Source organism: Aptenodytes forsteri, unplaced genomic scaffold (genome assembly GCF_000699145.1).
Source record: "Aptenodytes forsteri isolate BGI_AS27 unplaced genomic scaffold, ASM69914v1 Scaffold180, whole genome shotgun sequence".
Lineage (NCBI taxonomy): Eukaryota > Metazoa > Chordata > Aves > Sphenisciformes > Spheniscidae > Aptenodytes > Aptenodytes forsteri.
In genome coordinates, this window is record NW_008795486.1 from 68,709 (window position 1) to 95,738 (window position 27,030).

Genomic DNA, 27,030 nt, shown 5'->3' on the forward strand with positions numbered 1-27,030 from the left:
TGTAATTCTTACCTTCCTTGGGTTTTCCTGTGTTTGTTTTGGGTTTTTTTCTGGAGAACTCTGTGTGCAGATACACTGACCGTTCAAACATTTTGACAAGGCAAGCCACACACATGTTCTGTACATGATTGTGGAAGACCTGCTGTAAAAGCTGCTGATATTGTCAGTGTTTGCTGCAATTTATGGCAAAAGTTAAAAATTTTTATTAGATGGATTCACTAAGACAGAATATGCCGAGTTAGATTTAATTTATCTGAAAGCTGATTGCTCTGGTACTGTCAAAATAATATTTCTTTTCTTTGTCAAGCTTTGTCCTAATTCTGTGTTCATTCTTGGGGCTCCCTGCGGTGCACTTTAAAAGTGAAGGTGTGGGTCTTGGAAGAATTTGCACAGCTCAGGAAGGAAATATAATCAGGGTAGGACTTAATTTAACTTCCCGGGGATTTTTCATCCCACCTTAACCTCTGTACTATCAAGTAAAACAGAATACATTACATGCTTAGCAGTGAAAACAGATAAGAGCTCCTTGATCAACATCACTGAGCAACAGCACTGATTGCCCATCTCAACACGTTTCTCTTTGCAACCCTGTAATCTTCCAATTACTGAGATACTGCCAGCATCCAACACATAGGCAGGTTTAGGCCTAAGCCTTCAAAAAGGCAGAGAAAAATCAGAGCTGAGTCAGATTTTCCTACACTTAAAGTTGTTTTTGAATGGAGGGCTTCAAGCCCCTTGAACATGATGAGCTTAAATGCAGCAAAGGATACTGAATTAGGGAAATGCCCACACTTGCTGGTTGGTGGGATCCCTGACTGGTGGGATCTTACGTGTCACCTCAAAGCCTGGTGTTTACCCATGTGCATCTGTAGATTTACACATGGGTGGCAGAGTAGTTATGAACAGCCTGGTTTCTCCCTCTCCCTCCTGCACATCAGCAAGGAGGCAGCTCTGGGTGCTGAGGGTAAGCAAGAGTCAGATCCCATACTGCAGACCTGCTTGGCTCTTACCCAGGTCTTGGCTCCAGGGGCTCAATCCTTATGTGGATCGTCTCTGAGCTCTTCTTAACCACCACTGTTGAAACACCACTACTGAAAAGGACACCAGAAAAAAATTGTTTCTGAAGTTTTGAAATACAGACAGGATTTAACCACTGAATTATGCTATGACATGACAATTCTCTGGTTAAACCCTTCTGTCCTGAGAATCCAGTAGGGACAAGAGGCATACAACCAGCCAAAAGCAATATGAGTCTGTTGGCCTCCCTTAATACTTCACTATGGATAGCAGAGATTCACTGGGGACCTGATGCCACCCCTCTGCATTTTCACATTGCTGCATAATGACCAATATCAGTAGTTACTGTGCTGGTCTTTGTCGATTGACCCTCCCTGGGAAGGAAGAGACAGCTATTTATTCTTTAGGCTGTTTCCTGACTAGCAGAACCAATGAATCCAGGATTCCTCCTGATGTCTGTCCACTGTCCCCTAACACATCCCCTTTGCAAGACCTTCTGTTCCCTTCCACATCCCTTTCATCCCTTCTCCATATCCACCTGTGCTCCACCATAGCCACCCACACCAGCTTGTGCTTCTCTCCTTCCCTCACCTCTTCTTTAGGGAGCAGCGGGCACAGCTTTGGGTGCTCTGCTTGCTGTCCCCTCTGGTTTCTTACCTGTGCGTTTTTGATCCTGCCCCGTAACCATTCCCTTTTTCCATTTGGTTTCCTCTACAGTCAGCTTTTTCCTCCTTTTCTCTGCTTTCTGCTTAGTCCTGCAGCCCAGGAAGGCTCTGAGGCTTTGCTAGGGCTGGGCTAGTGAGGGCTCAGTAGGAACTAGGTGTGAAGCAGCACATGTTGTGTCTAGCTGCAAGCTATCTTTTTCGCCAACTGTCAGAGTAATTGTCAGAGAAAGGTCTATGCTCCCCTCCCCAGAGTGGTGGGGACATCAACCCCATTATCATTTCCCTTTATCTCAACAGTGATTTCCATAAAAGGGTGTAGGAACAAACATCTTAGAGACCTTTGCCCTTCTGATAAATTTTCTTGAAATGAACTAGCAGGTAAGAGAGGACACAGAGTGATTGTATAAGCTCCCTTTTCCTGGGAAAAAAACCTGCTAAAAATAGTGCTGGGTGTTAATAACTTGGCAGACTAGGAGATGGATCTGAAAACTTTGCTTTGGGCTCTGATCTGGACCTTCCTGCTGTGGCAGGATTTGGACTATGCCAAAGAACTGGGAGGGCTGCAGCTTCCACTGAAGCCTGTGTGCGTTGCTGTCCGCATTTAAGAGCAATCACTTGTATGTGCTCATTGAATTCTCTCTGTTCCTGATCTTTGGCAGTTTCCTACAGCTTAGCTGCTTGCCATCCCTTAGGATCACGGAGATTTCCCTGCGTGGGTTTGGGGGGTTGGTGTGGATGATGAAGCTTTCATTGCTGTACCTTGGAGCCTGCATCTTCTGGCTCCCACACCTAATTTTAGTTTTCCTGCCCAAAATGTATGGTGACAATTTTAAGGATATTTATAATATTAATGTAATCATTCACCTTGCAGATTATTTGTAATTAAATCTCTTAAGTTATAGGATATTGCCTTATAAATCTCTGTATAGATTTCATTAATAGTTGATTGTGCTTGGTTTCTATTATTTTTTCATCAGTACCTCAGGGTACTGTGCAGCATCCTACAATTTACGAAGAAAATTATCTAAAACAACAAAAAGTTCTTGGCTTTTATTATAAACAAATCTGCAAAAATAACTGATGAATCACCACAGAGATTTTGTCCAATTTGATGATTAATGGTACTGTATTTAGACAAATCAGTGCATGCTAGCACATACTTTCTCTCCAAAGCCTGCAGCCCACAGGCATTTATAATCTCAAGCTCCCTAAAAGAGCCAAGCAATTTCAAAGTTTATTTTGTTATTCTGAAGCCTCTTATCCTGTTCTGGCAGAGACCTGAACCAAAAAAATCAACAATAGGGGTGCAGCTGGTGGAAATGTCTCTAGAGGCTCATATTGCTCAACCTGTCAATTTTGTATGAGGCTTGAAAGTGTAAATAAATAAAACCAAATGTAGGGCTTTACTGTAACCACATTTTACTGCATCTCTAGCACAGACTGGCCTTTAATCCAGAGCGGGTCCTCCAGCCTGTTCTTTGGGCATAGCAGTGACAGTTTTCTGTGGTTAGCATGCAACAAAAGCCAAGGCCATCAGCTGATCCCTCCCTTGTGTGTGTCCCCTTTGCAGCCTTGCACAGACAAAATACCTACCGGTCCATCTGGGCTTGGGGCATAATTCAAGCAAACTCCAAAGAGCACAGAGCGGCGTGCAGCAGCAGTCAGCATCCTTCCACAGTGACAAGCCAACTTCTCTTTTTCTTTCCTGAGTGTGAAGATAATTTTTCCAGGTGAACCTCAGTGTTACTCTGATACAGTCTTGCTCAAAGCTTTCCAAGAGCTTCATCCCTTTATGTAAGGCTATGGCTGTGATCACTGCAGAAGGTCACCTTGTGCCGTGCCTGTCAGAGCCCTTTCCTGTGCAACCTCGTATCTCAGTGTAGGTTTCTGACCGCTGTCTCACAACTTTTTCATCACTGTTCAATGGCAGCCTCGTGCAGGCTTGGATGTTGGCAAAGATCTGACTCATCTATTTTGTTCGTTAATTTTTTAAGCAATGGCTTCCCATGGACTTCCTACCCGTTCTGAGGGAAGTCCAGGCCCTACTAAGTCAAAACACTCAATGACTTTTATGGGGGCAGGATTTTATCACCTTCAGGTTGTGAGTGGAGATGCTTAACCTTTGTCCTGAGCATTTTTGTTCTGAGAATAAGCCTTTCCTATCCAGATGAAAACATTGAATCATGATGCCTGCCATCATCTGTTCTGCTCTTCTGTGGCTTTTGACCAGGATGGTGAAGTCGGTTGATATAATTGCTGACTGTTATTCATATATGATAAGTGTAAAGAGGCCATTAATTGTATAGATGTACAGTCAACTGAAGTTCGTAGCAGTGCTACCCAAAACCACAGCACAGGACAAGACTGCAAGAGGAGCACAGCACTGGCCAAAGAGGTTTTACATGGAACCTGATAAAGCAAAGGCATTGATTACATTGGATTTCTGCTTGATTGCATTCAGAGGCAGCAGTAGGCTAGAAAAGTGGGGCGAGACAACACCGGGAAGGTTGCAAACACAGCCACAGAAGCATTGGTAATTGCCAAGGAAAAGCTATTAGGGAAAGGGAGGGAGACTTTTGGGTAGAAGGGAGGCGAGGAGACATTTGGAGCTGTGAGGAAAGGAGTTGCATAATCTTTTTCACTCCCCTCTGAGTTTCGGGAAATGAAGCTTTGCACATTCTCTGTAAATAAACAACAGTGCTTTAGAGATAGCACTCCTGGCTCCATCGTACACTATTTCTTCTAAGGGGAAATAGCTCACAAGGCCACATTGCTAACCACGAAGATCAGAAATGGGAACACTACTTTGCCTTTTTGAAGAAGTAACCACTCATTGAATGAAAGCGTTAAAGAATATTTTGGTTTCCTAATACCTGAGACATGTTAAAACTTGTTCCTTCCCAAATGTCTAAAAAAAATGAATGCTATGCTAAAAAGCCATCACCAGTGTCTGGCATTGCTTCCTCTGGGCATCAAATGTGTCCTGTCTCCCTTGTCCCTAAACTCTTTCTAACGTGAGCCTTGCAGTTCTGGGATTGTCTTCATTGTGGGTCTTTCAAAATGCCATCAGGATGGCCAAGATCTAACCAGTACTGAGCACCACAGCAGAATCCTTCCCATGGCTCACATGGTAAGCTGTGTAGCTTTATAATTCCTGGAGCAGTTCCATGAACTCAGCCAGAACAAAATCGGAAAGGAAAAGAAAATGTCCCTGGCTTAGGGATGAGAAAAGGTCTTGTATGGTGTAGGTGAACATATCCCACCCCTTTGACAGATTCTGCAATGATCATCTGCGATCTGCTGGATCCTGCATTCCAGTTCAGGCAGCTTGACTTGACTTGCTGAAGTCCAGATAGAAATACTGTGTCAGTGACAAATTAAGAAGTTGTAACACTCCTCAAAGTTTCCTGGAACCTTACAGACGTGCTCAGCGGCACAATAAAATCTAGTCTGACTTCCACCTTAACTAAAGGCAGCTGTAGTGAAACCTGTGATGTTAATGGACTGAATAGGAGACTGGAGCTCTGAAACCCTAATGAATGCAGGTTGGAGCACTCCCCGCTCTGAATTACCCCCACAAAGGTAACAGCTCTCTGAAGGTTACTGTTTAGCCAGAAGTAGTGGTACAGTGTATACATTCTGGCTTGACATTGCTGGGGCAGTTAATTTTTACTAAGCTCTATTTCTTATATTTTTACCCCCATGCATGTGTGTTTGGCTTCCAGCTAACTGTGTGCATAGCTTCTTCTCTGTGGGGGATAAAGATCTGGTCTGGTAAACCAGGATGTGTGTTTACCCCACACAGTGCCCATGTTACGCGACTTGATCAAAATGACTTATTTTTTTAGCGTTTTATTTTAATCGAATCATTTTATTAAGTCCCAAGGGGGATTAGAGAAGAACTGCCTCATTGTCTTTTTGTTTCTCTGAAGCAATTTATCAAATGTAATCCCAAGAGAGATGGAGAAGGCATGATGATAAAGGCAGCATCTGTTGCATTCCCTCTTCAGAATGCCTAGGCTGCATCTTTTCCTCAGAAAAATCAAGTTAATTGGTTTTCTTGCCGCTTGAATGTTTCTGATTTACTACTGGTCCACATAGACCAGCCTGTCATTCTCAGTATTCAGAGCTCTAACTTGCTGTCCTCAAAGGCACAAATAAGCTTTTGCTCCTGTTACCTCTCCTATAAGCTGTGTACCCTTGAGAGAAACCTGGCTGCTGCTCTTCCCTCTTCAGTCATCAGCCAACCTTTTCCTGAGTTCAGTTTGTGGAGCTTGTCTGTTCCTTCTGCCTGCCTTGCAGAAGGGATTTTAGGAAAGATTAACCCTCTGCCAATTTTGGGCATCTTATTTCAACAAGTTGGCCAGCTCATCTCTGTGGGTAACTGTTGTCATCGGGGGGGAAAGCACGACTCTCCTGGGGACCACACAAAATGAGGACTTACCTGTGACCCCTGAATCTAAAGTCTGACGTCTGTTTCCCTTTGCATCTTCTTAAAAACACAGTGAATTCGCTGAACTGCCTGTCAGAGTTGGTTGTTTCATACCTGGCCTACAAAGGGTCTTCCAGCTCACCACTGCCAGGATCCCCTTCTGAATGCCTGAACACCTGATGGAGTCCACAGTTCACGGACCAAGTTCAGGAGTGTGCTCCAGCTGGGTGCCTAAAGGCATTGGAAACTTTTGTGTTTTATTGAAACTGGGCCCTTGGCTCTCGGATTCAGCATTAGGGAAATACGAGGCTTGCTTAGATATGTGCCCACTTCCCGATGTGGTTGTGTCAGTGAGAGAGGTCACTTTCCCCAGGTGGATGGCCATTTCTGCTCCTGAAGGTTTCCCTTCCAAAGCTGGTAGTGCCATTAGTGTGTTAATTGTTAGTCTAAATTAAGCCATCTGATTTTGCCTGGAGTAAAGTAAAGAGCAATTTTTCACCTGAATTGCTCCATGCACGAGACAGCGGAGATAAGCAACTAGGACTAGGGATCTGGTCAATGGCATAGCCTGAAGGGAGAATGAATGTGTGTTGTAGCCATTTTGTTTTCAGAAGAGGATCCACGGAAGTCAGCATACTTGATGGGAGGGCCTGCTTAACATCAAATAAATATAATATTAAGGAAGGGAACACAAATTCTGAGCGGGGTGCCTCTCCGTGCTTGGCTCTCAGTCACCGACCTGGCTATCTAAGCCAAGCCAGTCCTTCCTCAGGCAAAACGTGCCATGGTGATAGCTGTGAGAGCCCTTCTCCCAAGTAACATGGTGAGAGCAGTCACCAGATTTTGGAAGACCCAGGCTGAACTCTCTCTACTGCCAGATCCGGAGCAGGGATTGGAAACCAGCCCACTGCCCTCCCGAGATAACGGTCGGAGTCAGGAGCTCTTCAGAAGCTCCTGAGGGCAGAAGGGTATCTGCCCTCTCCACTTTGTATGAAACAACTGGAAATTCATCAAGCCGCAGGGCCGGCCATGGGTAGACAGTTGGGTTTCAGCTTCTCCTGTGAGCACTGGATGTCTTTCAAAGGTTAAATAGCTGGTGCACTCCCTTCAGCACTGAAGAGATGTGAATGTATGAGACACGCAGCTAGACACTTAAGTAATAGGTGTCTTTATTATGCATGGAAAATGTTACATTAAAACAATAGCATTCTTTTTAAAAGCATGTCATAACTTGAAGTATCTGCAATGATGTTACTAATTTGTGCTTTTAATTCCTGGTTAATAACTATTTTCTAAACGTAGATGGCAGCAGTACAGTACCCCTTTTTTATGAAGATTAACATCTGTGAATACTGCCTTTGAGATAGGCCATGTGTATGTGATTAGTTTGTTGGTTACTGGGCACAGTTTTAAAGAATTATGGTGAATAAATGAACCATTACTTTCCTTTTTTTTTTTTGCATTTCTGATCTTTCTGTGTGATTGTGATTTGATCAGTGTTGAAGTCAGCACTTTTATTTTTCTTCTTTTCAAAGTAAAGGGCTTTTTCATTAGGATTCCCACAGTTAACTGTGGGAAGATATCTGTCCCCCTAGAAGAGTCTCGTGAGAGAAGTCCTTGCTGTAGAGAGTAGCCCAATTATGTCTGATTATTCGTCACTCATATGGACTTACAATGGAAGTTGTTTTCAGCCTCCTCTAAAAATGAGACTTTTTCTAGCTAATATTTCACATTAGAACCCCAAACAGTGAGCTGATCTGAACTTACTGGGGCTGAGCAGTAGTAGAGAGATGTAAGCAGCAAACATGCATTTCTCCATTGTTCCGGATGATACTAATCACCAGTACAACTCCTGCTTTTGTGAGAAGGTAACAAGGCAAAGAAAATGGGTGTCTCCACCTGCCAAGAGGAATCATGGGGTTAGAGCCTTTGATTTGTGCTGATTAGAGAGCACTGTGAGCAACATAAGCAATTTCCCCTGAGACAGATATGGAGGAGGTTGTTTCTTTGGGGTTAGTGCTAAAAGGAGCTTCAAAAAATCCCAAAATATCTGAGCAGAGATCAGTCAATGGGAATAATAACTATCCTGGGTATTGGAAGAATCCCTGCTAAGGATACTATTTTTGGTAATAACAGCACAGAGGAGAAAAATAAGCCACAGATCTAAAACATGTTTCAATAATGCTGTCTTCCAGTTCCTAATTTTATTAAAAAGAAGGCATTTTCGTTTAAACCTTGAAGACCTTTGTGTTGAGAAGTGATTAGCCTTAGTACAATCAGGTATGCTATTGTCCGTGCAAATACTTCATACTGAGGTTTCATCCAAACATTTAATTTTCTGTTTCACTTCTCATAATTTTTGGTGTTTTTCATTTGGTGAATGCAAGTGTCAAAAACTAGGGTCAGATATTCAGGGGAAAAATAGGTGTTGCAAGGGCAGGTTTGGCTTGGTCAAAGCAAATGCCGTGGCAAATATTGATCTAATCGCATCCAGTTAGAGCTCTGTTGACTAGAGAGGGGACCTGAAATGTCTAGCTCTGCAATAGCCATCCGCATCGTTGACATTGGTAGCTGGGTGAGAAGGATCATGCTTTCACTGTTTGAACTGCCAGCAATAAGCTCCCTGGGAAAGAATGTGTAACAACGTTTAAGGTAAAACCATCAGCCTCCCCTGCATTTATCAGAATTATTTTAACTAGAAAGCTCTTCTGCACTAAAGCAGAATTTGCTCCCTGGAGCAAAGATGTTTCACAAGGGTGAAATGTGCAACACCAGTGGCTGCTGACTGAAGTTGCCATTAAAGATCTTGAGCCTTGGGGTTTTGAAATGAGAACTAAACTTGTTATTAGCAGTCCCTTGAGGTCTCATTTCCATGGCAATGAATAGCCTGGCTTTGTGCTCAGTAGCTCATTTCCCTGCATTTTCAAGTTTCACCTGTTTTATTTTATCTTGAAGTTATTAATTTTATGACAAGGCTCTTTTTCTTCATTTTTTTTTCTATTCTTAGGGGGTTGTTTATCACCATCCATGACAAAGGCCATATTGCAACAATGCTGAACTCTTGGCCTGAAGAAAATATTAAGGTATGTGGCATGTCATCTGTGGACTGGGAAATTACAGGGAGTTGGGTGGAAAATGAGATATTAAATGGAACTGCGTGGCATTATTTACAGAATTGTCTATTTAAAAGGACAAGCTAAGAAATATTCCCTTCCTCAGAGAGTGTCCAGTCTAGTGGTTGGACTTCAGAGACTCTGTCATGTGTGTATGTGGTGAGGAACATCTTTATTAAAGGTAGCAGGACCTTGGGCAATAAAAAGAGCATGCATGATAATAAATTTGTACAGAATAGAGGCCCTAGTGAAGAAGTAAGATATGTGTGTTGAAGAATTCTGTGGCTAACTCGCAACTTGTTAGATGTACCAAAGCTTTTCAAGATATCTCTGTAACCGACTCGCTCGTAGGACTCCTTCCCAAATCCAATGAGTCATGGAGCATCCAGAACACTGGCAACTCTGCAAATAATGTTTGATATCCAGCAGTTGAAAATATTACTGACACTCCACCCAAAAAATGATCTTGTGAAGTGTTTTTCTCTAGAGCTTGGGGCTGGGCAAGTCCCTGGCATGAAATAAAGTCAACACTTAAGACAGGTCTTGCTAGTCACCTCCTTCCATCAGTCTGAAAGCACATGTGCCTGGGAATTTCCCTGGCTATTGACAGAGCTTCGGTCCCCTATCAGTTAGCTGTTTCTTCCAGGAGCAAAGGTTTGGCAGCTGAGAAAATCTTGCAAGCATTTTCCATTTCTAAGGGAAAAAAAAAAAGAATTTAACATGTTTCCAGAAAAAGTAATCATATTCCTATAACCTTGTCTTTGGAACCATGGAGAACAGATGCAGACTAGATATTTTGTCCTTGCTCTGTCCAAAGATCTCAGTATTTCCATTTGTTTCTGACTCAGGAGCGTGAGCAGAACTCATTATGTCTGATAGAGATGTTTTTGCAGGTGGGGAAACTGGCACAGAAAGATTAGAGACTGTTGTTGAAACAGCCCCCTCTGGCACCCAAAACAGACCATAGGAAGGGCAGTGGTCCATGGAAGAGATTCAGACTATCTACCTTCCAGGTTTGCCAGACTACAAAGGCAGATAATTTCATCAGTATCGCTGTTTTGGACCGCAGGGTTCCCTGTGTGTTTGTACACAGACTTCTCCATGCCTGAACTGGTAGGCACTGGAACACTTGAGATTTTGAGATAAGTAGGGAGGCACCTGGACTGCACCTAAGTCCCTGGAGGGACCCAGTTTTTTGAAAAGGCTTGGACCACACTGAACACCAACAAGAGTAAGTCCCATTAAAGACCGTGAAGAAATACCTGGACATGCTGCCCCACCTTTTGCTTTGGGGCTCCTTAGAGCTTCATGGCAACAGCATTTACCGTGGAAATCTGGGTTGTAGGCCTGCATCCTCTGCCTAGAAGGGCTGGAGGGGTGCTCTGCTTAGCTTAGCAAAGCCTCAGCCAAGCTCTGATGTGCCCCACCTCCACCCCTCCTGTTGAAGCTGGGCTGCTCTGAAAGAATCAGAGTGCTGGAAGCAGAATGAATGAGAAGAAACCATTTCTGAGCACACACATGTGGGAGTGTGGGTTTTTTGTGTCTCTTCCAGGGTTGCTAATGAATCCTGCCATGAAGAAACATGGGATAAAATGTCGATAGCCCTCATCAGTGCTTCCCCTTGCTAATTTTCTCTCTGGTTCCTTAATCTTGTACTCTTTTCTGTATGATGGCCCAACTAGAGCAGGAGGAATGCAGAGAATCATACAGGATAGTGTTGTGGTAGGGTGTCATCCTGAGGAATGACAGGTATGAGTTCAAACCACCTCAAAGTGAGGGTAATGTAGAAACCGTATCTCCTATTCCTAGACAAATGTGCTGCCCTGCAAGCTACTGGCCCTCCTACCTTACTTTCCTCCCTCCTTCCATAGGGTGCTCACCCTGAGAAGTGCACTCAGCGTCTTGAATCCCCGTCAGGATTACTGCTATACAGGGCTGTTCAGACTCATCCTTCCATGTAGTGTTTTCTGTTGGTGCACTCAAGGTATCAGTTCATCCTAGAAAGGTTGACCTTGTGCAATCAATACAGAGAAGCAGGAATGCCAATAGCGGCGCTTGCCTCTCTCTGCATTGCCTCAGCAGCTTGGAGATCAGCGTAGTGCTCTGGATCACTCTGCTGGGCCAGATGTCTCCTACTTAGGCATTGCAAAACTGGGCTAGCTACCCACAGCAGCTGACTGGATACAGCCTACGGTCCAGAGTCATCTCGGTTAACATCAGCTGCCTGAAGACTCAGTGCCTAATGTCAGTTTGTGAGTACTTCTGCAGTGATCAATGAAGAGGGAGATGAGCATCTTCAAAGAGAAATACCCCTTTCATCCCTTCCCAAAACAGCTGCTGGAGGGAGGAGATGCACTCTGGAGGTTTCCGTCTCTCCCCATCAGCTCTCAAAGAAGTTTAGAAACCAGTTAGATGACTGGCTTAAACTGCACACCTAACCTTTAGCCAGAGACTTGACCAGAGTCATCAAGAAAATTCATAGCACAGCTGGAAGTAGAAATCAGGTTCCTAATTGTTAAACCAGTGGTTCAGTTAGAAGCGTCTGTCCTGCTCAGCCAGAGATTAATGTCTTGTTTGTTGAGGTCTGATCACATGAACGTGAGCGATTAAAAACATTACTTTAATGTGCTTGTATATCAGGTAACCACTGAAACTTTGTGCACCTTTTTTCAGTGTTTTTCGAATCCAAAGAGTCACAAATTCAGTTTCCCCTCTCTGATACAGACAGCAATGAATGTCTCCCGTGCTTTATTTTCTGTTCCCCTGTATTTTTCAGTGTTACCCTGAGGAGCTTTGGTACCTATAGAGCGCAGCACATCTAAGGATGAAGAAATTTTCTCTCTGATGCATGTCTAAGTGCTATCGAGAAGTTTTTAGGCTTGCCTGAGAACGCTTATTTGTTTGGATGAAAGGGGATCTATGATCCAGAGAAATATTTTGATTCATTAGAACTTAATTATTTAAAAAAAAAAAATTCTCTGCATAGTTAGGTTTTTAACTCCTTTTCATATAATTTGCATCAGTTTCAGGGTAAACCTGTAGCAGTGCATGTGCTTGCTGCTTTCTCTATTCCCTTTACTGCCTTCCAGTCCCAATTGCATCCTCTGGGTGTGGTAAAGAAGTGAGTGCACACCCAGAAACAGATGGAGCCCACCCAAAAAGAGACTTTCCCATCGCTAACACTTCACATTGACTCAGAAGGAAAAACAAATCAGTAAATGTTCAAAAATGGAGGTGGATAAGTGTATCGCTGCCATGACGGAATTGCCCATGTCAGGGATTGTCCAACCTCTAGCCTAAGGATAGGTGTATAGTCCTTTTAGTTTTAATAGATTTTTCACTGAAGGATCACTTTTAGGAATTCTAACTCCTAGTGACAAGAAAGTGGCAACAGCACAACAAATATTCTACATATAGGAGGATCATTTCAAAATAATCCCTATTACATATTGGTTGTCACTATTATTACGTGCATTACAACCCTGGAACGTATCATGCCTCAAACTACCAGAGGGGTTTTTTTGCTAAAGGGCAAAATAGATGTAAAAGCCAGAATAGATGCATGTGTCCTCTGTATCTGTAGTTTCTCTTCGGGCTTATCCCTGAACTATGCAATGTAATGTAATTCTGCTCTGCCATTACAAACAGTGGTTTAGTTTGAGGGAGAAGATAGCCTTGGAATGTGTATATAGTTTATGTTGAATAAGAAAGGACACTGAAACAGATGTGTACGATTCTTCCTGAAAAAGGAAAGTGCAGCAAGAGGTTTATTCCATTCCTAAACAACAAAATGCTTCTCCATCGCAGCAATAAACCAATGCATCTTTATTATCCCCCCCTCCCCAAGGAAGTACATCTATTGAGATAGCTTCTAATCTCCCATTCTCTGATTTCTCACTGAAGCACACACATGTGAATGTCCTATGTCCTAAGTTTAGCCTTAACTTCGCAGATCAGCAAATAAAGAACTTCTCTGCAGTCTTGTCCTTTGAAATCCAAGCTAGACTGTGCACTTGAGTTTCCCGCAGTCTGATAAACCATTTGATGTGAGCGCTCTGTTCTCTGAAGTGCTGGGACAGTGCTGAAAGTTAAAGTTTATTATTGTATTTACAGCTTTTCTCCCACAGTGGGACTGGACTCCAGTATATTCCTGTTCTTACTGGATTTCAGAACTGCCCCAAAGAGTGCCTGACCCTGGGGACAAAACCAACAAACAGAGTAGTTAACCTAAAAATTGGGAAGTTTAGTCAGATCTGCTTGGTCATTTGCCTCCTAAGGTCTCAATGAGGTACAGTGTGGGTTGAACAGCTCAACTTTAGGCTTCTAATTTGGACAACATTAAGCAGGCTTTTATTTCCCTTCTTGTCACAAAGAAATGACACAATAACAAGAAAAACCTAAAATTATGGATCAGAGATTTTGGTGAGGTGTCACATTACAGTATTGCTGAAATGCAAAAGGCCAACTGCACAAAGAGTTAAATGGCAATTGTTTAACTCCCAGCTGGGTGGGAAAAAAGGTCTAGCATTAAATACATAGTGTGGGAGCCCCTCCGCAGTCCATGCTGGTGCCCATGCTGATGGCTTCTGTCTACCTACCTTGCAGTCAGGGGGACCAGAGGCAAAGGGACCCACTTATAATGAGTTTTGGTTTGATTATCTGATCTTGGCTACTCCACAGCTACTCTACAACAGCGTGAAGACATGAGATTGTTACTTCCACAGATGCAGTTCATAAGCACAAACACTTACGTACAGAGCTCTTTTTCCAGAAAAAGAGAAGAAAAATCAAGGCCAGATCTCTTTTGTATGCTTCTTGTTATACAGCTGAGGATGCACAAAAAGCCATGCTGGTTGGGCTCTGCTACAAGTGAATTGAAGTGTTGGCAAGCAGAGCTGCTGCTCTCCCATGCTGCGAGCCACTACTCATCAACCACATTATCTCTACCCCCAAAAATGAGCAGCCCTCTATCACTAACAGCTAATTAACATGGTGTCGTGTAGAAGAGGCAAATATCCATTGCACAATGCAACTGCAAAATGGCATCGGCGTGAAGACAGTGGAGCTGGTTTTGCTTCTAGAGCCTTGGCAGTACCATACAACAGTCTCTCTTGATCCTCCTAGGCTATCGTGGTGACAGATGGAGAGAGGATTCTCGGTTTAGGAGATCTAGGAAGTTACGGCATGGGTATCCCAGTGGGGAAGCTTGCTTTGTACACAGCTTGTGGTGGAGTTCACCCACAACAGTGTCTCCCTGTCCTGCTGGATGTTGGCACAGACAATGAGGTAAGACAGTTTTTCATAAATCTGACGGGGGGGGGAAAGAATTGAGATTAATACTTAACTGAGGCCAGTTCCCTAAAGGTGGAGGCAAAGCCAGAGACATCCAAGATGAGACGATGGCTAGACCAGCACTGCAGGGAATTGGGCAGGTTACATTCCTGTTCGATGCTCAAGAAACTTTTGCTCTTACAGGGAACTGAAGTAAACACTAAATAGCCTCATGGTCACCCCCTGGTGAGAAGACTCAGTGTTGCCTGTTGGAGCTGAAGGGTCAGCTCCACCTTTCAGCATGGCAAGGTGAATTGAAATATTTTGTACAGGAAGTCCCAGATTTATTCTTCCTCTGGTAATTGTGAGAAAACAGGCGGATACTCGTGTCTGCACAGAGGTGACTGTATTCCAGAAAATGGAGAATCCCTGGTGGGTGGATTGGGAATGATTAATTTCAGTGTTTTGTCAGATTGCACACTTTACTGCACATGATAACCAGACAAGAGGACTCCATCTGTTTGCAAATTTTTGCCTTATGACTCTGGCTCAGAAAGACTGAAGTGCAACATTTTAGCAATGCCAGAATGGACATCTGTGAGGATGTCTTTTTTAAAATGAATATCCTATAGTTATTTGTGATGGCCCGGGTTTGTCCATTTTTGTAAAATGTACTTGTGCCTCACTTGACCCCACGTAAACCAAACACATGTTTCTTGAGAGAAACAACAAATCTGGGGTATAAGAGCTTTGAGTTTGTGTATGAAGACAAATGAGTGCCAACATTTTCAGGCATGCCTATGCTCACTGGAAAGCTAGATTTTCTGCACCTCTTTCACCTCGGACCCACGTATCTCACACTGGACACTTGAAAAGAATGAAAGAAAGCAAAATCAGTGGCCACAGATGACATCTGGGATGAGATTCCCAATTACTTCTTTGGTCTCTCATCCCAGGATTATTGTATTCCTTTAGCATAGTGGCCTGTCATGGATTTGTGAAATATAGGGTGTGCTCATCTCAGCCTGATCCACAGTCTTCCCTGAAAAGTGGGATCTCTGAGTTCAGACCCTCTGAGGCTAAAGCAGGAATTAAGTCTCAGTCTCTCACTTCTTGGAGTTTCCAGTCAATAGAGCATTGTACTTGACTTTGGCTCCTTCATCTCTTCCTTCTCCTCCATGCTGGTCTGCACACCACCAAGTGTCAGCATGCTCTGAGCCCCCCAGCTGGAGCTCCCCTCCAGAGGGACCTGGGTGTAAGCGCTTTCCATTCCCATGGGAAGCTTCTGACCACGCATGACCATCTGTTTCTGTCTCAGCATCCAGGGGGGACACTAAAATCCAAAGGGCACCAATGATTTTTAGGCATCTCCAAGGGTCAGATGGTGTCAGAGAAAGGGACTCCCAGAGTCAATCTTGGGGACTTTCATTCTGCCCAAGACCAAGTGTAGCTTATGTGTCCAGGAACAACCCTGTGAAGCCAATTTCCACAGCTGGGGTTAAGATACAGAACTTGCTGTTTTCCAGCAATATAAACAATATATTTCCTCACAATATAAATAATTTGTTTATTTATTTAATGGCTTTCTCATGTGCATAAACCCAGCTTAACCCGACCCTAAGCACATCCTACGAGCATCCTGCCCCACGGCTAAACTCTTATCAATGCAGAAATAAGACACCTCCTGTAGGCATTCATCCTGTTCATCTCTGCCTATTAATGTATGTTGAGCCTAGGGTGACTGTGTTGCTTACACAGGCACTTCAGGTAGAATGGAGTAAATATGGAGTTGTAAATGGAGTTGTATTATATTTTTAGCATCAATTCCCCTCAGGTAGAATGGAGTAAATATAGCAGTTGTATTATATTTTTAGCATCAATTCCCAGCTTGTCTTTCTGACAGTCCATAATACTTTGTATACACTTTCGGCAAATCGGTCTTTTTTCAGAGCTTGGCGTTTCTTGGCTTGCCTATGGGAGAATTTTATACTCCATGAACAGGCCCCAGAGCACATGGCGCTATAGGAGCAATCAGTGAAGTAATGCAAATGGGTCTGCTTTCTGTTTCATGGCCCTGAAGAGTTAATGTGTCAAACTCAGAGGAAAACCTCTTTCATCTTTCTTTCTAAGGGAAAACAGCTGTGGCTGTAAAAACAGATCTAATTTTAGCATACCTGCCAATATTTAGGGCCCATGTGGCTGCAAGACAATAGGTTTATGATGGCTCATCCCCTTCTCATGTGTATGATTCAGTTACTGAAATTGGAAGGGAAGTAGAGTTGCTTTGCAGTGACTCACGGAAGTGTTGGCCCACCTGTCTCCTGCCACTGTTTGTCCTGTGATTTTTCCCAAAATATGTGCTGTTTCCATGCTGACCCAGTCCTTTTTAGGTGGCTTAGGGGTCCTGACTTAACGCCTGCTGGATTCGTTGGAGGAATGGCCTGTTTTTTTATTCCCAACGGGAGCCAAATAATAAACTAATCTGTTGTATGAAAATATCTTGCCTTGACACCTGCAGATAACTGGAGGTGAGTGCTAGGTAGGTGCAGGGCTCGGGAACATTTTGGCATCTCATCACTGGTGCTGGTTAGCTCAGGGCTGGCACCTAAAGGCCTATATGACACGTCTTTTCAGGTTACTTCAGGTGATCTTCATTGCTCAAAGCACTGTTTATGGTCAACAGCTTTCCTGATAACCTCAGTGCAAAATTAAGAACTGATTGAACAGTAAGCACTCCCCACACAAGGTCAGTTTTATTCACTAGGAGTGAGGCACCTTGGTAGGGAGCCGTGGTAGAGCTGTTCTGGGGATGCAGAGCTCCATTTCCTATGGCAGTCAAGAAGCGTTACATCCCTTCGACTTTATTTACACAAAAAAATAGTCCGTAGCTCCTTATGGAACACTTTCTGCTCAGGAAGAGCTGTGTCAGCTGGCCTTCACTGTGTAGTAAGTAAAATTAATATGACCACAACAGACAAACTTTTTGGGTAGGCTGGGACATAAATCTCCGTTCATCCATGGAAGAGAAGATGTCAACAGAATTGCTTTGTGTCCTAGGCTCTCCTGAGTGATCCACTCTATATTGGACTGAAACACAAGAGGGTTCGTGGGAAACAGTACGACGAACTGATTGATGAGTTTATGCAGGCAGTTACCAACAAGTAAGTGGGATTATATACATGGCTCCTCTGGGCTGCTTCCATTTGAGAACAAATGTTGCAACTTGTGAAATAAACATTGGTATAATTGATCGTCCAAGCAAAGAAAGGTCATTTAAATGCAAGTCTCCTGGGTGGTCTACAAATGACTCTTTGTGCTTGAGCACTCTGTGTCAAAAATATTTGTCTTCAGAGAACTGAAATGGGACTGACTATTTATAACCATTTCCTGTCCATATAGGCCAGAGGTGTCAAACATATGCCCTGTGGGCTGTATCTGGCCTCCATCATGCATTTATGAGCCTCTTTCAGCATAGGCAGAATCTAAACTTTGGTTTGTTTACATTTTGTAAAGGAAGTTTCTAGCTTTCACCGTTGTGAAGGAAATCATCTAACTGGAAATGGCACGTTACTCCACATGGTGATGTCTGTGTGAGTCTGCAGACTGCCTGTCTATCGCTTTGTTAAAAACAGGAGCGTCCCTGCTGGCATTTAAGTCTGCGGAGTGAGAAGGTCAGGATTATAAGCACTGTCCTTTTAGTGGTGGGACAGACCGAGTGCATATTTCCGTTCTTACTGACTAGCTGGGATACAGGGTCTCTGATGTACCAGGGAGTTTGATATGGGAAGAGCAGAACCACACCTCAGCACTGTATGTGCACCTCTTGCACTGCATTGAGTTCCTCTTTCTGAAAAAAGAAAATATATTAAAATCTCCATCACTATCTGGAGAGGTTACCATAAGTAAGAACAACTGTTAAGGAAAAAAATAATATTTGGAAAGCCCCAAGCTCCTAAGCAGCTTTTTCTGCCTTTCCTAAAGCAGCAAATGATATTGATAAGAAGTGGCAGAGAGCTGCAGCCTGTGCCTGATTAATAGGCTGCTGCCTGTCTGTATGTCTATGATTCTATGTTGTAGGGTCTTTTCTTCACAGCTGAAGGAGCTAGGTTTGATCTTCCCTCTTTCTGTGTCTCCAGGCAGCTCTGTGTGTGTGTGTGTTCCTGCCTAAATGGAAGGGAGTGGGTGGTACGTGTGTCACCAGCTCTCAGTTCATCTTGTCTCCCTTGAGGTAGGAGGCATCATGTCCAGTGTCTAACGACAACACCTACCCGTCCACTGAGAAGCATATCTTTACGTAAGGTCTGACTGCCCAGCTGGCTGAGGGTGGAGGGATGTAGGAAATAGGGGCTGGAATGCTGAGGACCATTCAGTCACAGCTGACGAACCAAGTTTTGAGAGGGATGAGTGCGTCATGGAGAATTTCAGCATCTGTTGACGTGGCTGTGTGCAGCATTGTGCTGCACCCTGTGCATGTGCAATGCTGCTGTTAGGACAGGAGTCTCTCCTTTGCTGTTCAGCAGCATGGTGTAGACATGTCCCATATGATGGCCGGGCAGTACATCAACTCGCCCAGCTGCAGTTGCTCACTTGCTGTCTAAAGATACTTGCTATCAGTCAGTGCTATAGCTCCTATATCTGTGAATATGAACACAATAACACTGCCCTGCCTGTTGGATTAAAAATACCTAAGGGTGACTGCAGAAAAGAGAATTTTGTGTTTGTGCTCTGGTTTGTCCTTCTTCATATTTGATGAGAAACTTGACTGAAATGTCAGTTGATTGCGGTGTATATTATGTTAGAAACTTGTGGGTTATCTAGGGAGAAGAAATTCATGGAGGCTAGAAAACTGGTAAAACACAACTAGGAAATCACAAGAGGCTCTGCAAGTAGAAAAGATTTAAGAGTTGTCAGGGTTGACTTGTGGGATTTTTGTTTGTTTTGATTGTAGTCACTAATTAATCCTTCAAGGAAACTATCCCACTTCCTTCTGGCCAAGAGACCACAGGGGTATTGCAGTGTTGGTGTTGATGATAGAATGGGAACAATGGAATGAGAAGCCAGATGATGGTCTCAGCCATCATAAATTTGGCTCTGAAATTTACGCTTGTGGTATTAAATGCAAAGCTCGTTGCACCCGCTACTCCCACGATGTCAGTGACAGGGCCAGAAAGATGATTTGCCTTTTCTGTGCTTGCTGCTGGAGAGGAAGGATTGGCTGTTATTTTCCTGTGTTTAGTTTACATGAGCTAATCTCCACATTGAAGGGAGAAGACACTCAGCCACAAAACAATGAACTCTTATCTTGTCAGGAGGTGATGTCATGTTTAATGCTTTCATCCAAGTAGTGGGAATCAAGTTCCTGGGGCCCCTGTCCCAGCTTTTCTATTTCTCTTAGCCAGGATGAATTGCTTGTACACAGTAAGCCCCCAAAAAGTTCTCTGCAAAGTGGGGCTGGGAAATTCCACTTTGCACTTCTCCATTCACATCTGTAAAGTATTTGGAGATCCTTGAGTGAAAGGAGCTATTACCCTATATTATCATCCTGACCACCAGCGTACTTTAAAGCGTTGTTGGAGTGAGATCCTCTGTGAGCTCTGGGCTGGTGAATAATCCTGCTATCAGCCTGGGTTTAGCAAACTTATATGAAATAGATTCATTTGGTCTCAAGTTTCCACTGGAATGACTGGATGCAACCCAGTAGGAGCTCTCACTTCTGTAACGAAAGGAAGCAGAAATTGTTCAGAAGGTCAAGAATATGCTGCTTTATTGTAGCCTGCTTCCACGTGTGAGGAAACCTGTGAGTACAAACTGCTGTGATCTTCGGTCTGCTGTAATTTCTTACGCAAGTCTATAATGTCACATACAAATTCAGTTATGCGGTGAGGAACTTTTTGGGTTGCCACAAATCTCTTGCAATTTGGGGGTTTCCTTTTCAGCTTGATGTTCATGCAGAAATTCTGGCTACTTCCTGAGGGTACTTCATCTTCTCATGGAAACCATTTGTCAGTTCCTCTGCAGGAGTACCTGCCACCCTGTCAAATCTCTGCTGGCTCAAGAGACATTTGTCACTGAAGTGGAATGTGTCAGAGCCCACAAGAAAGCCAGGGGAGTGAAGATTTACTCCTCTAATGGAATAATAATATCAAACAGATGTCAAATTTCTATAGCTGGAGACCCCTACAGTCGGCAGAAAGGGCTCCTGGTCTCATAAAAGCCACCTAGTAATGAAACGAGGAAGTGTGTCAGAGGCTTCAGAGTTAGCACTTACAGTATTTTGAAATAAAGTGTGACTTCTGGGCAATTTCAGAAAGAAAAGCCCTTTCTGGAACAGCTGGATAAATTTCTGCGTTTTTCTGCTGCCTAAACCTCCATTCATTACTCTCTCACCTAAAACACATGAAATGACTGAGCTCTTTAACAAGAGCTCCAAACCATTTGGAGCATTTTGCTCCTCTTGGGAGGCAACTACGTGCAAAATCTGGCCCATTGAGCCTAGCCTATGACTGAATGAAGCAGCCTGACAAATTGCTGTTTTCTCACAATGAGTAATATGCTTTGTATGGGAAAATACACTGCTTCAGTTTTCCCTCTCCTCGGTTACCATGGCAAAGGGCAAGTCAGTCTTATTCTTGAACTGGTACATTTTTGTAGGCTGGAATAAATATTCACCTAAAGTGTCCAAGGATCATAATCGCAGTAACCCACAGAATGTCTGGGGCTTGCCTATATGAGCAAATTAAGGTTGAAATCAAAACGCCACGGGAGCTGTGTTGTGCTGGGGCATGTTCTCTGGGCTCTACAGTAACAATACGTGTTAACCCTCAGACTCTCTCTTAAAGCAAACTGCCACTGGAAATTTTTTTCCTCCTTCTCCTTTTCTCCTAAACTGGTGTAGAAACTGGAGACCAGTTCCTTATCTGTCCTATTCCGTTCGCTCCTTCTGCAGTTTCATCATACAGTAACAGTGCAGCTTCGTGGCTCCAAGTGGCCAGAGGTGTTGACGGATGGCCTGTCCCCAAGCTCCAGCCTCCATTTTGAATGCTGGCCTCAGTCGTTTGCCGGCACGTGCTGAGCATTCAGCCTGGGACTCTACAAGATGCAGTTCCACACGCCAGCAAACCATGTCGCAGAAGCCTCATTAAGCTGTTATAGCTTCACTCCCCTTTCCTTTCCCATCAGTGCTTGTTAACAGGGTGACCAGGGAAACAGAAGCTTTCTATCAGCCTGTGCCATATGGCAGAGCACAGAATCATAGAATCATAGAATCACTGAGGTTGGAAAAGACCTCTAAGATCATCGAGTCCAACCATCGACCCAGCACCACCACCCACTAAACCATGTCCCTAAGTGCCTCATCTACTCATCTTTTAAATACCTCCAGGGATGGGGACTCAACCACTTCCCTGGGCAGCCTGTTCCAATGTTTAACCACTCTTTCAGTAAAGAAATTTTTCCTTACATCCAATCTAAACCTCCCCTGGCACAACTTGAGACCATTTCCTCTCGTCCTAAAGGACGATGGACGATGTCCAGAAGACATCAAGGAGATCAAGCACTCAGTTTCTCAAAATGGGAGAAGGAGGAAGGTAGCTCTGCTGAGTTTGTTTTTCCTTGTGCCTGTTTTATACGTGATTTCTCTTTGCCTAATCCCTTCCCAGTACTTTTACCCACAAACATACCAAGTCAGGTCCCATGAGCTCTCCAACAAGCAGAGCCTGCTCGAAAACAAGCTGCTTCTGTTTCAGCAGTTCTCCAGGGCTGTGGATCACAAATTCACCAGCCCCTTTCAGAAACAAAATTACCAGTACAGGTGCCCCCATGTTATTTCTTCAGATGCTCTAGCTAACTTGGCTGATTGATCCTGAAAGACTAGACTTAAGTCTCTAGGCACCACTGGCCTCCACAAAGCCCTCGCGTAATACTGCTAACACCTAAAGTCCCTCCTCAGCTTCTATGTGTCTGTTAGGAGACCTGCACACCATCACCAGTGCCCTGGCAGGGCTGATGGTATAGACCGACTCCAGCCTTCATGGGAATACAAGGTGGATATTCTCCTTGCCCATCTACCCCAGTTACCATGGCCAGAGGGACTCTGACACCATCCAGAAGGGAGAAGTGATGGTAATGGGAAGAGCCACCCCGGCTGTCCATTATCCTGGCTTGATGTGGAATGAGCTCATAAGCCAGCTCCTATGATCTGCTTTTAGCCACTGGATGAAATTTAAAGTCAAAGAACAATATTTAGGTTTTATTAGCTTGATTTTCTGCTACTGAGGAATGATTGAGCTCCAGATGTGCTGCTACAGGATCTTTGTGGTAATGGACTTTTATTACCTTGCCATCAAATCCTTTGGGATAAGACATTTACAGATGTCAAAAAGCCTTCTGCCCGAGGCTTTCTGTCTGTGCTTTCCACCTAAGCCACATTTACCACAGCTGGTTTAGAAAGATGTAGCTGGAGAAGATCTGTTTGGATGGAAGGTGGTGAGGCTCCATTCCTTGTTGTCTATCAGAGGGTAGCTCAAGGCTACATTTGAGGGTCAGCACTAGCACAGTTGCATCTCCTGCTTATGCCCGGCTCCCAAGAAGCCTTGTACCTCCAGCTGCAGTTGTTCCTCAGACCCACTGCAAGGAGGATGATGTCATTTTGCATAAAACCACAAGAATGGACATAGCAGCCATTAGTGCTGGTCGTAGTGCTTGGAAGTCATGAGACATGCTGTGTTTTGGGGCGGGGGGGGGGGGGGGGTGGTGGGGGGGGTTGCTGCTGTAAGGACTATAATGAAGGTTGACTATGATTTTTCAAGATTTTTTTTCCCTAGAGCTTTGTGATTGATCTTGGCTTGATCTTGCCCTGTATCCTGTCTCTAACAGTAGCTCATAGCAGATGCCCTGGCATATGACTAGGAACAAGCAGCAAACAATCCTTGGCATACCCCCAGCTTCCAGTAATCCGAGATTCAGGGATTTCCTGCTATCTTTGTGCTTCAAGGATCACTTTCATTTAGTACTCACTGAATTCGCAGCAGGCTCTATGCCTCAGAGCGTGGTGGCTGTGTTTATGTTGGCAGAAACCTAGTGAGACTCCTACCCACGTTAGAAATAGTCTGCAGTCTAAGAAGATGGTGAGGCAGGCAGCAGTTCCTGCTGGGTTCATGATGCAGCTCCCTGGCATGGGATTTCTAAACCCAGGACCTAGAGCTCTATATTTTGTATTAGCTATAATATAAAAGGCGACAAGTTTTTGCAAAACTCCCATCTGTTGGCTCAAAACCAAACGTTCTAGCATAAAAGCAATTGTGGTTTTGTCTCACTCATGGCAACCATCATAACTGCTACATCTGCTGTAACAGTCATGACTTCTATTGTGGCTCCTTGGGTCCAGCTTTCATCGTGCTATCATTATCTGACAATCAATGAACCTTACCCATGACATTTCCATTTCAAAACAAAGTAACAGATATGATCATGTCTTCTAACTTATCTCTTCATCTCTCCTTTTAACACTAGTAGAACTATTTAATGAGTGATATACGTAGTGCTATTAAATCACATCACAGTACTGAGTGAGGCTTTGAAGGGTTTTTTCAGTGGTTTCAGCACTGGAAGGTCAACTGTTATTTTAATTTACCAAAATTTTAGTTTTCATTGTCAGTTTTTTAAGGGAAAACTTGCCTTCCTCTTAGCTGTGTGGAAGTATTAAAAAGTAAAGGCTTTTTCTGATGTTAAGTAAGTGTAAAATCTGTTTGCACCCTGTAAGCAAACATATGTTGCAAGCTCTCCCTGCAAACAATAGTGCACTTGCCCCATGCCTCCTAGTAGTAAACCCATCTCGCTGTTGTCTCTTTACCTATCCGGGTTTCCTCTTCTTGGCCAGAAACACATACAAATATGCAAACAGTGCAATCCTGATGTGAGATTTCCCAAACATGAATGACAGTAGAAGAGCCTTAGCCTTCTGGGACATGCTCATGCTTTTGTGTAACCTGCCTATTGCAAAGAGCCCAACAGCCACACCAGAGCTGCCATTAAGGGGCTATCAGCAGACTCAGAGGTGTGAAGGAACTGGGTCCCCAATAACAAGAATGAGCTTGGGCCTCATGCCCTTTTTACGTGGGATGAACAAAGGTACTTCTTCCCTCTAGGCCTCTTCTTAGCTTGGTACCAGTGTTTGCTTATTTAAGATTGCTGGTTCTGTCTCTATTTCTAATGTAGATGAAAGCGTATCTTGTTCTGTGCCTTGAGTCAACCTTGGTGTCAGATGGGAGAACAGTCTAGTTTTCTTCCACTCGTTTGTGAAAACTCAGTTTGCAAAGACCTTGTAGGAACAACTTGCCTTTCCTCTCTCTGAATGCCCCAGCTGGCCCTGGACCCACCTGAGGCACACTCAGGCAGGACCCCGTAACACTGCAGAAGCACAGGGCTGCTTCCCCTTCACAGACAAGGAAAATGCAGATTCTTAAGTCACTGCCCCTCATCCTCTCCAGGGGAAAAGTGAGATCCTGGCTGCAGCGGAATGAGGGAAGTATTTTGCCCATTTCTAAGCTACTTCTTTTCTAGCTACATCTGTACTAGTAAACAAGAGATGCCAGAGCCCATTTTCTGGTCGTAAGGCCAAATGGCATTGTGGTTGCTGCTCACATCCATGCTGCTTAGCCTTATCCATACTGCTTAGCTCTCTTACCGCTATAAAGCCACAGGCAAACGATCTCTTGAGGTGGTGCCTGACCAAACTGACCCCTAAACTGTGGCCAGGAATTGTGTGGCAGAGTACTGCTGGTCTGACCAAAAGCCTGCCAAGGATCATGTTAACAATTTAACCGTAAGAATGGCCTCAGGACACTGGCCAGGGTTAGGTGCTAGTGTTGTTTAACTTGCTAGCGTGGACTTTGGTTTTCCAATCCTGAATGCTGATCACTTGCCAAGCATGATTTTTTTCTAATGACGGGCTCCTTTACTGAAAATTTCATTTTTCCTGGAAATCAGAACTTTGGTTACTGGTGTATCAAGCAGCAGTAAGAAAGTCTCAAGGACAAGGGCAAGGACAATTTGGCTCTTCTCTGCCTGGTTTTATCTAAGACTATGAGTAGGAGTTGCAGTGCATCAAAGCAGACCCCTCACGTCATGAATGACTGAGCAGTACTATAAAATGCTAAATTCAGACAAGGATTGGAACCTGCTGCCTGTGATTCTTTCCATAAAGGAACTGGACCTTCTTATAAATATTTTTTTTTTCATACATGTAGGAATGTTTTATACTCCCTGCTCATGGTGAACAAAAACGTCCTTTTGATACTGGTCAGCAAAGGCACTGCACAGGTCCTCGGGCCACCCTTGAAGTTCTGACTTGTGCAGTTTTGTTCAGATGCTTCTCAAATAGTAACTGCTGCCTCATGAATTTTTTCCTCTCTGACCTCGTGGCTTATAATGAGGCTGGATGAACTTGAAGAGGTACATACAAACGAGGATGAAAGAACCAAGTTGCATAATGAGATTGTTCAGGCAATTGAGAAGTGTCTTGAATAAAAAAGCTAAAAGCAATGTCATCAGGAAAACATCTGCCTCTCTCTTCTGGGATTCACGCTCTGTTGTTCCACACTTAGTGCTCATCCAAGAGAGATGTGTATCATCCTCTACAGGGGATACAGACTTTACTAACAGCATCTTTCCTGTTAACATAGCCCAGAGATTCAGTGTAGCTCTAGGTTGATAGTAACAGCACCAGAACAACAGTACAGTGATAAACAAAGCATGAATCCTACACTTGTTTGTTTTCCAGGAAACAGAATAATTTCTTAATAAAGATTTTTGGGTGGTAATTTTTACAACAGTATTGTACTGTTGTATGTGTTTAGCTCCTAGAGTCATCCTTCATTAGGGTGACATTTATTGATATATTTTGATATACTATTTTGATCAATAGTATATTATTTCATTAAAAACCCTGTTTGTGCAAGATTTGCTAGGCAAGGTCTGCAGATTGGACCCAAATGAGTGTATGGGACCATTCTGTAAAGCTTTTCTCAGTGAGGCTATTTTTACAGGAAGGCTTTTGCAAGGTATGGGAGAGAAAGCCAGACTTTGGGTCATAGTTATGGCACAAAACTGCCAAATATGCAAACTGAGACAGCAATATAATCTTTGCCATGAAAGCCAAGTGATTTTTTTGATGAGGAAGCACTGACAAAGTACATCTTTTTGTTTCTAACTCTATGAAATGGCTAAATTCATTCTAGAGATGGTAAAGAACAGGGTGCCCAGATGGTGGTCTGGCAGCCAACAGTGAACCGGGAGACATGGTGATGGTATTAAATAATGACTCTTGTAGTGTCACCAGTTACAAGACTGTCATGGTTTAACCTCAGCCGGCAACTAAGCACCACGCAGCCGCTCGCTCACTCCCCCCCAGTGGGATGGGGGAGAGAATCGGAAGGGTAAAAGTGAGAAAACGCATGGGTTGAGATAAAGACAGTTTAATAGGGAAAGCAAAAGCTGCACACGCAAGCAAAGCAGAACAAGGGATTCATTCACT

The 27,030-nt window shown here is 43.8% G+C and overlaps 1 protein-coding gene across 5 annotated transcripts in view; it reads left to right on the forward strand.

Moving 5' to 3' along the window:
* ME3 (malic enzyme 3) overlaps positions 1 to 27,030 on the forward strand; it is a 70,721-nt gene that overhangs the window by 18,559 nt on the left and 25,132 nt on the right. For 4 of the 5 annotated variants that reach the window (XM_009281312.2, XM_009281308.2, XM_009281309.2 and 1 more), the window contains exons 4-6: positions 9,122 to 9,197; positions 14,352 to 14,513; positions 17,556 to 17,659. In XM_009281312.2, coding sequence (XP_009279587.1) covers positions 9,122 to 9,197; positions 14,352 to 14,513; positions 17,556 to 17,659 — 342 coding nt within the window. The remainder of the gene's footprint in view (positions 1 to 9,121; positions 9,198 to 14,351; positions 14,514 to 17,555; positions 17,660 to 27,030) is intronic. The other variant, XM_009281311.2, reaches the window with a different exon arrangement.